Source organism: Leuciscus leuciscus, assembly GCF_965113295.1.
Source record: "Leuciscus leuciscus genome assembly, chromosome: 14".
In the NCBI taxonomy this organism is placed as follows: domain Eukaryota; kingdom Metazoa; phylum Chordata; class Actinopteri; order Cypriniformes; family Leuciscidae; genus Leuciscus; species Leuciscus leuciscus.
In genome coordinates this window covers 21,367,295-21,379,494 of record NC_138738.1, presented here as the reverse complement: position 1 = coordinate 21,379,494, position 12,200 = coordinate 21,367,295, and the positions used below count along the sequence as shown (strand labels likewise).

The 12,200-nt window shown below is 41.8% G+C and overlaps 1 protein-coding gene across 1 annotated transcript in view; it reads left to right on the top strand.

Moving 5' to 3' along the window:
• The first annotated feature begins 426 nt into the window (after nt 1-426).
• stx8 (syntaxin 8) overlaps nt 427-12,200 on the top strand; it is a 65,265-nt gene continuing 53,491 nt past the window's right edge. The window contains exons 1-4 of the mRNA XM_082137025.1: nt 427-577; nt 1,007-1,106; nt 1,207-1,301; nt 3,602-3,712. Coding sequence (XP_081993151.1) covers nt 561-577; nt 1,007-1,106; nt 1,207-1,301; nt 3,602-3,712 — 323 coding nt within the window. The 5' untranslated portion in view covers nt 427-560. The remainder of the gene's footprint in view (nt 578-1,006; nt 1,107-1,206; nt 1,302-3,601; nt 3,713-12,200) is intronic.

The window sequence follows — 12,200 nt, the reverse complement described above, 5'->3', positions numbered from 1 at the left end:
AACATGATTTTTAACACACACGTACACACACACACACACACACACACACACACACACACACACACACACACACACACACACACACACACATACTATATATATATATATATAATATATATATATATATATATATATATATATATATATATATATATATATATATATATATTTATATATATTTATATATATATCTATATAATGAGAAACACTGGTATCATCACTGGTTTTAATTTGTGAATATGCACACTATCAGCATTCATGAAAGAAACACGAACTAACACATGTTTCAAATAATTGCAATGCATAGGATTTACAATGGCACATATGTTAAACAGTGGTCCTAGCAACATTAAGTCACCTGTTAAGATAATTTGTAACTTTCTTTTCTCTTCTCTCTCAAACTTTGTAAATGATTGTCTCAGATGTGAATTACCGAATGAGTTGTGTCTGTAGGAGGCCACCGTCTGACGTCATGCCCAAACAGGAACTAACAAAACGCAGTTTGTTGATGTGATTTTCTACAGAAACGCTGGTTATAACTGAAACTAAAGTGCCGCAATATGTCACAGGATTTCTGGTAAGCATTTTATGTTGTTGTCGTTTATTGACATCTGAGGTCTACAGTTCAGTACAGGAGAGTTCAGAAAACAAAATTTGCTATTTAGTTCAGTGGATCTGTAGCAGCCACATCAATTGAGACTGAAAATAGCTGTTTTAATTCCCTTTATGGCTCATTATATCCTATGCTTTAGTTAATTACTATGTGTTTGTGTACATATGTGTGATTTATTTTATTTTTTTTACGCTGCGAAAAAAGAAAAGCGTAGAAATGTTGCCAGGCTGGTTAGATGAGATCCATGTCACATGATTGTGTTGATGACAATCTTGTTTAAATGATTAAATAACTGGCAACACACATTAGATGATCTGTTACTATCAGCGTAATGTCATATGTGTAAAACTGTTTGACAAAACTGCAATTTTTGTTTTGTTTCCCATTATTTAGGTTACAGAATTATGATGCAGCTTGTCGGATGGCTCAAGAAATTGCAGAAAACATCCATGAAAGAAACAGACTGCAAAGAACTGGAGGAAATCCGGCCAAGGTAAAGACAGGGTTTCATTGTTCATAGGATGAAGTTGAGCCCTCTGTGTCAGTGGTCTTTATGCTGTAATGTCTCTCTTCTTGTGTGTCTGTCCCTACAGCTGAACATGACCCTGAGAGCATCATTACAGAAGCTCAAACAGAATATAGCACAGCTCAGGGACACGTTGAATCGAGCTGCTGCTAAAAGGCAGATGTATCCTTTCCAGTAGAATTAATACTAATATCATGCACAAATCCTGAGAGTGGAATCCAAAGATTTTGAGAGGTAAGTACAGTATGTTGTTATATTTCACTCCAGAGGAAGAATGTGAAATATCAGCATTATACTATTTAGAATCATTATGGTTTGTTTAGGGTTGGTTGTGTTTGTTTTGAAGATTCTTTAAATGATAGTTCATACAAAAATGGATTCAACCCCATTTTCTTTGTGTAAAATTTCACACTCATCCTTTCCAAATGACAGTGCAAAGTAGATCGTCTTCCAAGCACTAGAAAGACTGAAGAAACAAAACAAAACATGTAACATATTCCAAGGGTTCTGAAGTCATATAATAGAGGAACAGGCCAAACTGAATATATTATTTGCTGATTATCCTGCACTCCAGTGAACTGGTATCTCAAGAACAAGATCAGTCCAATTACTGAACATGTTGTTCGTTTGAGCCTCTTCTTTTTAATGAACCAGTTGATATGGCTCATGTTCTTAAATTCATTGCTTTATGATCCAGTCACAAAGGTTCCCAGTCTTTGTTGTTGTTGTTGTTTTAGAGGAGCCCATAGTGACCACATAACTGCAAATAAATCTTCAAAAGTTCCACAATATTAAGAAAACAGGTTAGTTATTTTTTCAATTGCTAACAAGCATCGTTCAATACTGAAGCCACTTTTTCAAAACTCTTCGTACATAATGCATTAATGCATTACCAATATGAATCTTGGCCAAACAGTTCATCTCACCTCCAAAACTCACTCAGACCAACAAAAAACTTCATATATGTCTCAAAATAAGCTCCACCATAACACTGCCAACAATTCTCATTCAGAAAACATACATGTCATTTATAACACACTGACCTAAAAACACTAACATCAGGGAGCATTAAATCATGAATTTTTATCTTTAAAGTTTGAATGATTTTTTTAAACATAAATCAGTATTTCATTGTAGCAAAAGAATAAGATCTTGTCATTTTACTGACTGTATTACAGCATAAAGAATGAATGATAAATGTAGCTATTTTTTTTCTTCTATATCTTTACATATAGTAATTTACTTGCGAAAAATAAAAAATAGAAAAAATCCTGAAGCAATAATAAAAAATAAAACAAATCAACAACAGCAACCCCCCAAAAAACAACAAACCCATCTGTGTCCGGAGGCCTTTCTGTGTGGAGTTTGTATATTCTTTCTGTGTCGACGTTGGTTTCCTCTGGGTTTCCCACACAATCCAAAGACATACAGGACAGGTGAATTGGAGGCTGTAAGTTTGCCTGTAGGTGAGAGAGTGAATATGAATGTGTGCGAGTGTGTCATCCCTGTGATGGACCGGCCATCTGTCCAGGGTGTTTTCCTGCCTATGACCCAAGACGCTGGGAAAGGCTCCAGTCTCCCCACGACGAGCCTACAGGACAAGCAGTTTGGAAAATATTAAAATAGATGGATGGATGGATGGACAGTTCTGTGAGGGTTTTTGTCCTCCCTCTCTCTTCTTTCCCCACTGATGTGTCTTCCTTGATCCATGTTTCCAAACAAAATCATTCTGAAGCCATCCCAATTTACCAAAAGATGACTTAAAAACAAAAAAAAACTACTGTATTGAGACTTAAAATAGGACACCTGGGTCAGCTTTCAGCTGAAATTGCAATTTGTTGTGTTTGGAAAAATTATTATTTAATTTCATTGTAAATATTCTGCTGAATTTAAATTGAAATGCTTTTATGAGTTTTGAAAGCAGTGTGTTAGCATTCGAAAAATGTGCTGCAAATACATAGCGTTTTGCAGATGGTGAAGTAATGAATGACAAAGTGTTCATGGATTTTGGAAAATGTGGTCATTGAATGCATTTTGTGTGATAGCATTGAAACATGGTTTCTGTGTCACTGAATGTGTGAAGAGTTCTGAAAGTGTGGCTTAAGTATTGACCGCTGCTTTTTAGCTATTTAAAAAAACAACTGTAATATGACTTGAGGCTGAGCAAAAGCACAAAAACAAAACAAAACTTCATAATGCAAAAAAAACCTGTGATTTCTCATGAGCACCTGTAGATGGCAGTGTTTTATAATAAACCAATTTCAGCGTGGTCAGAAGTAATGCTGCTTGTGATCCACAATTGGATTTGGAAGTACTAGCCCTAAACATCTACAAGAAATAAATGTGAATGTTGTGTTCGTAAGTCATTGCTGTTTATAATGATTAAGCATATCTTTCTTTGAGATGAGCATAATTATGCAGTCATAAATGTGTAATTTTAATGCCTTAATGAATAATGCCAGAATGCAAGCTGAAGCTGACAGAAGACAAAACCTTGTCGATGATCTTGCTACCAGAGAAACAAGACTAAACGCCTCTTTCAAAGGAGACATCACAGAAGCGGAGCCAGCAAGGTACATACACATACTGTGTGAAATTTTACCAATGAATTTCAATGGAAAAAAATTTATTAGTCCAATATTATTGGCAAGGCTAAATACACATTATATTTTCAAAATGTATTTACTAAAATCAAACATTAATTCTGTAAATATTGTGTTATGTTATTCATTTAATTTCAGCAATATTGTACACAGTATCATTTGTGAAATTATATACCGGCATTGTATCAATGTTATCAGTATCAACCTTTTAAAAATATCAGTAATTTTTTTTAGAATGTCAGTTATCATACCAGGAGTCAACTATATTTATTTTCTCTCAATATTTGAGATAATGAGATTTGTATTTAAGTGCCAAGCTTTCTTGTCAACATTATTTTGTTCATTAACAATATTTTTCTCTTTTCCATAAATTCATAAACACATAATGATGCAAAATATTACTAATTGGTTTGTACATTACCATTCAAACGTGGATTTTCAGCAGCCATTACTCCAGTCTTTAGTGTCACATGATCCCTCAGAAATCATTCTAATACGCTGAGTTGGTGCTCAAGCCTCAAGAAGCATGTCAAATATTATATTAATATTTTTGTGCATTTTTCAGGATACTTTGACTAATAGAAAGTTCACAAGAACAGCTTTTATTTTGAAATAGAAAACTTTTATTAACATTATAAACGTATTTACGGTCATTTTTGATCAATGTAACAATGAATTAATTAAAAATGAAATTAAATGATCAGCATAATTTGATACAGCAATGTAGAATATTTCACAGAAAGCCAAATGTGTATTTTTGCAAGGCATAATGGATGTCACTGAAAGTTTTACATTCATTAATCTTGTACAACGCAGCAGTGGCCTTAAAGAGGAAGTGACCGATCCAAGTGACTGCGTCAACTAGCCTTGGCCTTAACTCTCTCACACTGGCACGGTCCAGCAGGAACCATGAACTCTATACCGTAGTTAGTCTACCAGACCACAGAGGCCTATGCTTGCCATCTTTCCTGCTTGCCCTTGCAGTAGTGTCCCAATGTTGAGTAACTTTATGCCAGAAATGTTGTGACCTGTGCTGAAACGGAAGTCTGTGCTAAGGGCTCCAGTTCAGCTTTACTGCTCTGCTGATCAGAGTTGAGCCTTGAACCTCCTCCTTCAGGACTGTTTACACTTCCCTACTCTCCACTGCGCTCACATCCTCTCTCCAAAATACACCAATCAGAGACTTAACGTGTCACCGCCAATCTCCTGTGCGTTTATGACTCTTAATCGAAACGACAGTTCAGGAGCTGAGCTCTTTTAGAAATACGAGATGGTCATTATTCAGATTTGACCTTCTTGATCCAGGTTACACGAACTAGGATGAGAAGACAAAACATCCTGCTTATATTAAATTAGGAATCTTTTTTTTATCATTAGGAGTTTAATGCTCCATCTGTCCTGATTATTCTATTTATGCATGCACGGCAAGATACGCAAGTACTCGTTCCCTCTTCTAGAGAGAACCGAGGTTACGTTAGTAACCGAGTACGTTCTCTTACGAGAGGTCTCTCGTACTTGCGTAAGTATCTTACGCTAGGGGAACACAATGTAAAACGCCGTGCGTGCTTGAGACATAACACTAAAGTCCCAAGGGCAGGTGCCCGGGGCTCATACAGTGCCTAATCACAAGGGACTTGTCTGTGGGTGTAAAGACCATTCTCCTGCCGGAAGATAGTTTCTGGACAGTCTGTCTGGTCCCACATTCAGATGGCCGGGCACATGCGCTGCCCTGAGCGAGCGCAGATTGTGCTGAGCCCAGACCAGGAGGTGTTCCGTCAGCCTGTGAAGGATTCTGGATCTGTTACCTCCTTGGTGATTTATATAAGCCACCACTGACATGTTGTCCGAACGGACCAAGACGTGGTGTCTTATCTGGGGACAAAAAACGCCTCAGCGCGTTGTCGACTGCCATCATTTCCAGGCAGTTTATATGCAGAAGCTTCTCCCGTTCCGACCACTGGCCGAATAACGGTCCCTCGAGCAGCGCTCCCCATCCCGAGGTTGAGGCATCCGTAGACACCACCTTAACACTCGAGGAAGTCCCCAGGCTTACTCCTGACCGGTACCAGTCGGTAACTGTCCAAGGTTTCAGAGCTGCAACGCATTTCTGATCAACCTTGAGGTGCGCGAGAACGGAGGTCCAAGCTCTGCGCGGCGCGTGCTTTCAACCAATACTGCAGCGGGCGCATGCGAAGCAGACCCAGCTGAAGCACTGAGGATGCTGAAGCCATGAGACCCAGCATCCTTTGAAACTTTTTGAGCGGGACCAAAGCGCCGTGGCGAAAAATTATGGGATTTATCTGGGTAGCTGTAAAAGCGGCGTTTGTGTGCAGGCAAGCGGGCTGTGTCGCCGACTTGTTTACTGCAGAATACACTGGAACAGTCGCATTTACTGGAACTGAACGAGCGAGAAGTTGCCATAGAAACAGAGAGCGTCAACATGCTGGCGTTTGTTTGCAGGCGTGCGTGTATTACAATAGGCTCGTCCACTGCAATATTGACATTTCCAGAGAAATGTGTGAGAATGGAGGTAGATCCAGCCGCAGCTGGACTAGGGACACTCACTCTCACGCACGGAAACCATAGAAACGGTGCTTGGGTGCAGGCGAGCGGGTTGTACAACGCGCTCGTTGGCTGCAAAAATACACATCTGCAGTCGCCTTTTCAGGGAACTGACAGAGCGAGCATTGATGGCATAATTTTATCTGCCGGTAGACCCGGGATCGAACACGGGTCTCTCGCACGATAGCCTGAGAATCTGCCACTGGGCCACAGGGGAAGACACATATGCATTTAGTTAGCGCGAGTATTATCAGAGAGCGTCAACATGCTGGCGTTTGTATGCAGGCGTGCGTGCGTGCATTACAACAGGCTCGCTCACTGCAGTATTGACATTTCCAGTCGCCTGAACTTCAGAGGGGAATGAAAAATGTATGAGAAATAGAATTCGGCCCGGCCGCAGCGGGACATAAACGCTCTTTTCTCCTTTCGCCAGTGACGCACGGGAACCATAGAAACGGTGTTTGGGTGCAGGCGAGCGGGTTGTACAACGCGCTCGTTGGCTGCAAAATGCACATCTGCAGTCGCCTTTCAGGGAACTGACAGAGCAAAGCATTGGAGGCATTATTTATCTGCCGTTAGACCGGGATTCGAACAGCGGTCTCTCGTGCGAAAAACCAAAGATTCCGCCACTGAACCACAGAGGGGAACACAAAAGCTTTCAGATGCACGAGCATATAAGAGCATCAACAGGTTTTCTTCGGCGTTTGCTTGCAGGCGCTGCAATATTTATATTTCCAGTCGCCTGATCAGGGAACTGAGAAATGTGTGAGAAAATTCAGGTCAGTCCAGCTTCGGCGGGACTATAAACGCTCTTTTCTCCTTTCGCCGGTGAGTGACGCGTGAAAGGGGCACAGGGGCAGGGTATAGCTTTCTTGTACGTAAAAAAAAACTAACCCCGACCGTCCGCTTCCAGCCTCCCCTGTGAACGGCGCAGTTTGCGCGGCTCGAACAGAGGGAGAGAGAAAGCTAGCCCCGTGACCGTCCGCTCCCGACATCCCCTGTGAACGGCGCGGTTTGCGCGGCTCGAACAGAGGGAGAGCAGGTATCATCCTCCAAGCAGGCAAGGCAAGCGGGCACACCGGCGAGCTTTGCATGTTGGGGGGGCGGGGGGCGGAGGCGCAGTCTCGGAGAAGGATGCCAGGTGAGTCCGCAGAGTCACCATAGGCAGTAACTAGCTCGCAGTGAGGGCAGTCGCCGTCAGCGAGCGCGAGAGCTGCGCGTCCTCAGGAAAGGGGCGTCTTGAAAAAGACGCCCGGCTCTTTTAGTGCAATGGGAGTGTGTGTCGCGGCGGCGAACACACACATACACAAAACACAGTAGCAGAGAAAAGGATATGTACGCCGGAAAGCGTGAGCAGGAACGGCGACTGAAGGCGGCGAGTTGTCGACCGGCAGCTTCAGATGCAGACTAATCCCGCTGGGTGCTTGAATCAGACGGCGCGGCTTCCTCTCAGGATCCAGCGATGCGTAGGCCCACTGAAGAGATGAAAAACTGACCAAACCAGCCTCTCTGGGCCGTATTTATAGCCCTAGCCCCACCCGCTTTCGGCGGGACATGACGTAATGGGCGCGAAGCACCCTCATTGGTTCTGACGTCATGAGGGGCCTCTATCGATAGGCTGGTGCAGTTGCCGCAGAGCAGCCAATGGGCGCGCGAGCTGTCTCGCCCATGTCTGCATGCTGCTGCAATGCGTTTTACATTGTTGCAAAATTAAGGATAATTTTTGGCTTCAATATCTCTAGGAAAAGAGGTTTTCCCCTAGCGTAAGATACTTACGCAAGTACGAGAGACCTCTCGTAAGAGAACTTAAGGGATAGTTCACCCAAAGATGAAATATTTGTAATAATTTATGCCGTCACATGCCATTTCGAACCTGTAAGATGTTTTTTTTTTCTCTTCTGTGGAACTTAAAAAAAATACTTTGAGTAATGTCTTTTGTTCAAACATTGGAAGTCAATGGTAACCAAAACTGTTTTGTTACCAATATTCTTTAAAGTGCCCCTATTTTTTTAAATGGCCTTTCATGTAGTGTGTAACATAGCTCTAAGTTTTAAATCTGAAAGTGCACCGTATATAAAGTTATTGTCTTTCAAAATGAAGAGTCGACTCTGAGTCAATGAAATTAATTGTTTTTCAAACGAGTCATAAGCCGTTTCGTTGTGATGTCAAGACGAAACATTAGCATGTTGCCCGCCCACTTATTGTGTGCGCAGACACCAGGAAAAACTTGAACCTCAAACCAGCAGCTGATTCCTGTGGATACTGGATGGCATCATGTCGAGAAGACGCTGTGCTCTACAATGTGACGTTAAAGCCAGTTTTGTTTCACTGCCCAAGGATGAGCATGTGAAGAATCATCTTTACCATGATATCACAGCAGTATAATCTTAAACTTTTGCTGTGTTCCCTTTATTTTACTGAACTAGTTCACTGCAGGATTTGCAAACCACTTGCTCTTGAAAGATGGTGTTCAAAATACTTGGTTTGAGTTTTATATTGTGTAGGTCTCCTGCTAACTTCAGTCTTACTGAAATACTTCTGCTAATCAGTTGTGGGCCACGATTACCTATAACTCTGTCTATTAATGCATATCGTCTGTCGTTCTCACTACTTTGAGGAAAGACTAAGCATGGAGCAAGATTTGTTTTACCAACGTTTATGTTACATCAGTCATTCACGCTAGAGCTCGGCTAATTTATGCACTGATATTGATACAGTTTCCACATGTTCACCGCAATCAATTAGAAAAAAACACTCTGTAAATAAAAAAGTACAAGTAAAATAATCGGTTTGTTGATGGACATGCACTTGTTAATGCTGATGGTGAGGAATTACAGTTGCAACATCTCATAATGTGCCTCAAACTGAGTAGTGTATCACTGAGAAACGTCCTGCTCGAGTCGTCCTTGCGATGGAGGTTCGGGTTGAATAACTAGTTCTTCCAGTGTTTCAACATTGGACTCGTGCTCGGATTAATATGGTAAAATCGACGTCATTGTTCATTGCTGTGTTTAGTTTACGGTGTAGGAAGCCTCAGCGGAGCTGACGTTGTTATGGCAATGGGCGTTTTTGTTTTCGACACGGGCTGTACGCGGTTGACCAATCACAACAGACTGAGCCATCTGGCCAATCAGAGCAGAGTAGCTCGTGGAAAGGAGATTGATTCATCTGACGAGTTGTTTGAGAATCATTGAAAATGTGGTGATGTGCAAATGTATATTATGAGAAAATGAAACAGTTTTTTTGACCTCTTATGCATGTAAACCTGTTGTAGGAGACTCCAAAACAAAATTAGGAAACTTTAAAATAGCATAATAGGGGCACTTTAACGTATCTAATGTTCCACAGAAGAAAGGAGGTCATACAGGTTGGGAATGACATGAGGGTGAGGGTAAAACAAAAACCTAAACATATTAATAAGTACTATAATTGTTATAATATTATATACACTATATTGCCAAAAGTATTGGGATACTCCGAATTGGGAATCCAGGTGTTCCAATCACTCCCATGGCCACTGTTGTATAAAATCAAGCTCCTTGGCATGCAGACTGCTTACAAACATTTGTGAAAGAATGGGTCGCTCTCAGGAGCTCAGTGAATTCAAGTGTGGTACCGTGATAGGTTGCCACCTGTGCAATAAGCTAATTCGTGAAATTTCCTCACTACTAAATATTCCACAGTCAACTGTTAGTGGTATAATAACAAAGTGGAAGCAAATGGGAACAACAGCAACTCAGCCACGAAGTGGTAGGCCATATACAATCACAGAGCGGGTTCAGCGCAGGCTGAGGCGCACAGTTCACAGAAATCGCCAACTTTCTGAAGAGTCAATTGCTATAGACCTCCAAACTTCATGTGGCCTTCAGATTAGCTCAAGAACAGTGCATAGAGAGCTTCATGGAATGGGTTTCCATGGACGAGCAGCTGCATCCAAGCCTTACATCACCAAGAGCAATGCAAAGCATGCCGCCACTGGACTCTAGAGCAGTGGAGATGTGTTCTCTGGAGTGACTAATCACGCTTCTCTCTCTGGCAATCCGATGGACGAGTCTGGGTTGGCGGTTGCCAGAAGAACTGAACTTGCCTGACTGCATTGTGCCAAGTGTAAAGTTTGGTGGAGGGGGGATCATGGTGTGGGGGTGTTTTTCAGGGGTTGGGCTTGGTCCCTTAGTTCCAGTGAAAGGACAATTTGGACAATTTCATGCTCCCAACTTTGTGGGAAAAGTTTGGCGATGGCCCCTTCCTGTTCCAACATGACTGCGCACCAGTGCACAAAGCTAGGTCCATAAAGACATGGATGAGAGAGTTTGGTGAGGAGGAACTTGACTGGGCTGCACAGAGTCCTGACCTTAACCTGATAGAACACCTTTGGGATGAATTAGAGCGGAGACTGCGAGCCAGGCCTTCTCGTCCAACATCAATGCCTAACCTCACAAATGCGCTTCTAGAAGAATGGTTAAAAATTCCCATAAAAAGAAGAGTTGAAGCGTTTATAGCTGCAAAGGTTGGGCCAACTCCATATTAAACCCTACAGATTAAGAATGGGGTGTCGTTAAAGTTCATGTGCATGTAAAGGTAGACATCCCAAACATTTGACAATATAGTGTATATTACTATAACACTGATACAGGCTTATATAAAGACTTTGTCTTGATCCGTTCTAAAAGATTGGCCCTTTTGATTTAGTGATTGGTAGAGGCTGAGAAGAGGTATTTAGTTACTATCTCTGATTAATACAATTAGGGGAATTTGAGAAGTAATTTATAGGCCTGATCCTTTTTTTCCCTACCCATCTTTGTGGACTTAATCCTCTAATTCCTTAACATGGGAGGGCTGAACTTTTATCTTTATAGTTCCCGTTCACATCGCACTGCTACGCCGTGCACACATTTAGCTAAAAGAACACTAATAAATTACAGTCATTTGATCAAGTTTTTAATACTAAAGAATTTTTTATGAGGGTGTTAGCCTGGCAGAATATTTAGGGCCTGGATTCATCTTACTGTGTGGTCTTTGTCTGCCAGTGGGGGTGTTAGTTTTGCTTCAATAGGCTGAAATAGCATTTAACTTTTTCCATAGGGATAAGACCAGGCTTATGGCATTCGCGAAACAATACCTTTGTGGAAGATTAACCTCTAATCAAGCACAAAATGACATACCGCTCATTTGAAGATTCAGAGTTCCCGACCCGTTGCCCCAACCCTCTTCCCCCAATTTCCTCTCTTTTATATTTGATCGTAATGCACAAAGTTGTAATTAGTTAAATAGGGCCTCTAAGAGACGAGGTCTGTCTCCATGTCTCGCTCCAGTGTGATGCCTCGTCTGATTAAGTCTGCGGGCTCTGCGGGAGGTTAATTGGATAAGCGTTAATCCTCACACCGCTGAGATGGAGCGGAGGAAGTGGAGAAGGGCTGGCGCAAGCTACGAGTTGCCAAACATGTCAGAAAGATTAGTATCCGCCGCTGTCCACTTGTCTCGCTGGCCAGAGGATTAATATAGGCTTGGACTTGGACTGGTTTGGTATGTTTGTAGATCAGCAAGGTGGATGAATGGGGAAGAAAGAGGCCTAGCTCACCAAGCGTGTGAGATGTAAACTTCCTTGTTGTGAGGAAGGATGAGAATGAGAGGAACGGATCCAGCTGAAGACTCTTCAGAGGTTAGCGACCTCTCTGAACTTAAATGAACCGCCACTGATGCTGAACTAACTGAAAGAGAAGGGCCATTGTCAAAAACTAGCGTTCATAGTGAGAGGAAGTCATTTGGGTTTTACTCAAATACCTTTTTTTGACATGCAGTTTCACCTTAACCTGCTTAAGCAACTGCATATTCCTGAAAGGAAACATAAAAAAAAAATCCTCAGTATAAAAATATACGTTATATGTGGGTCAATGAC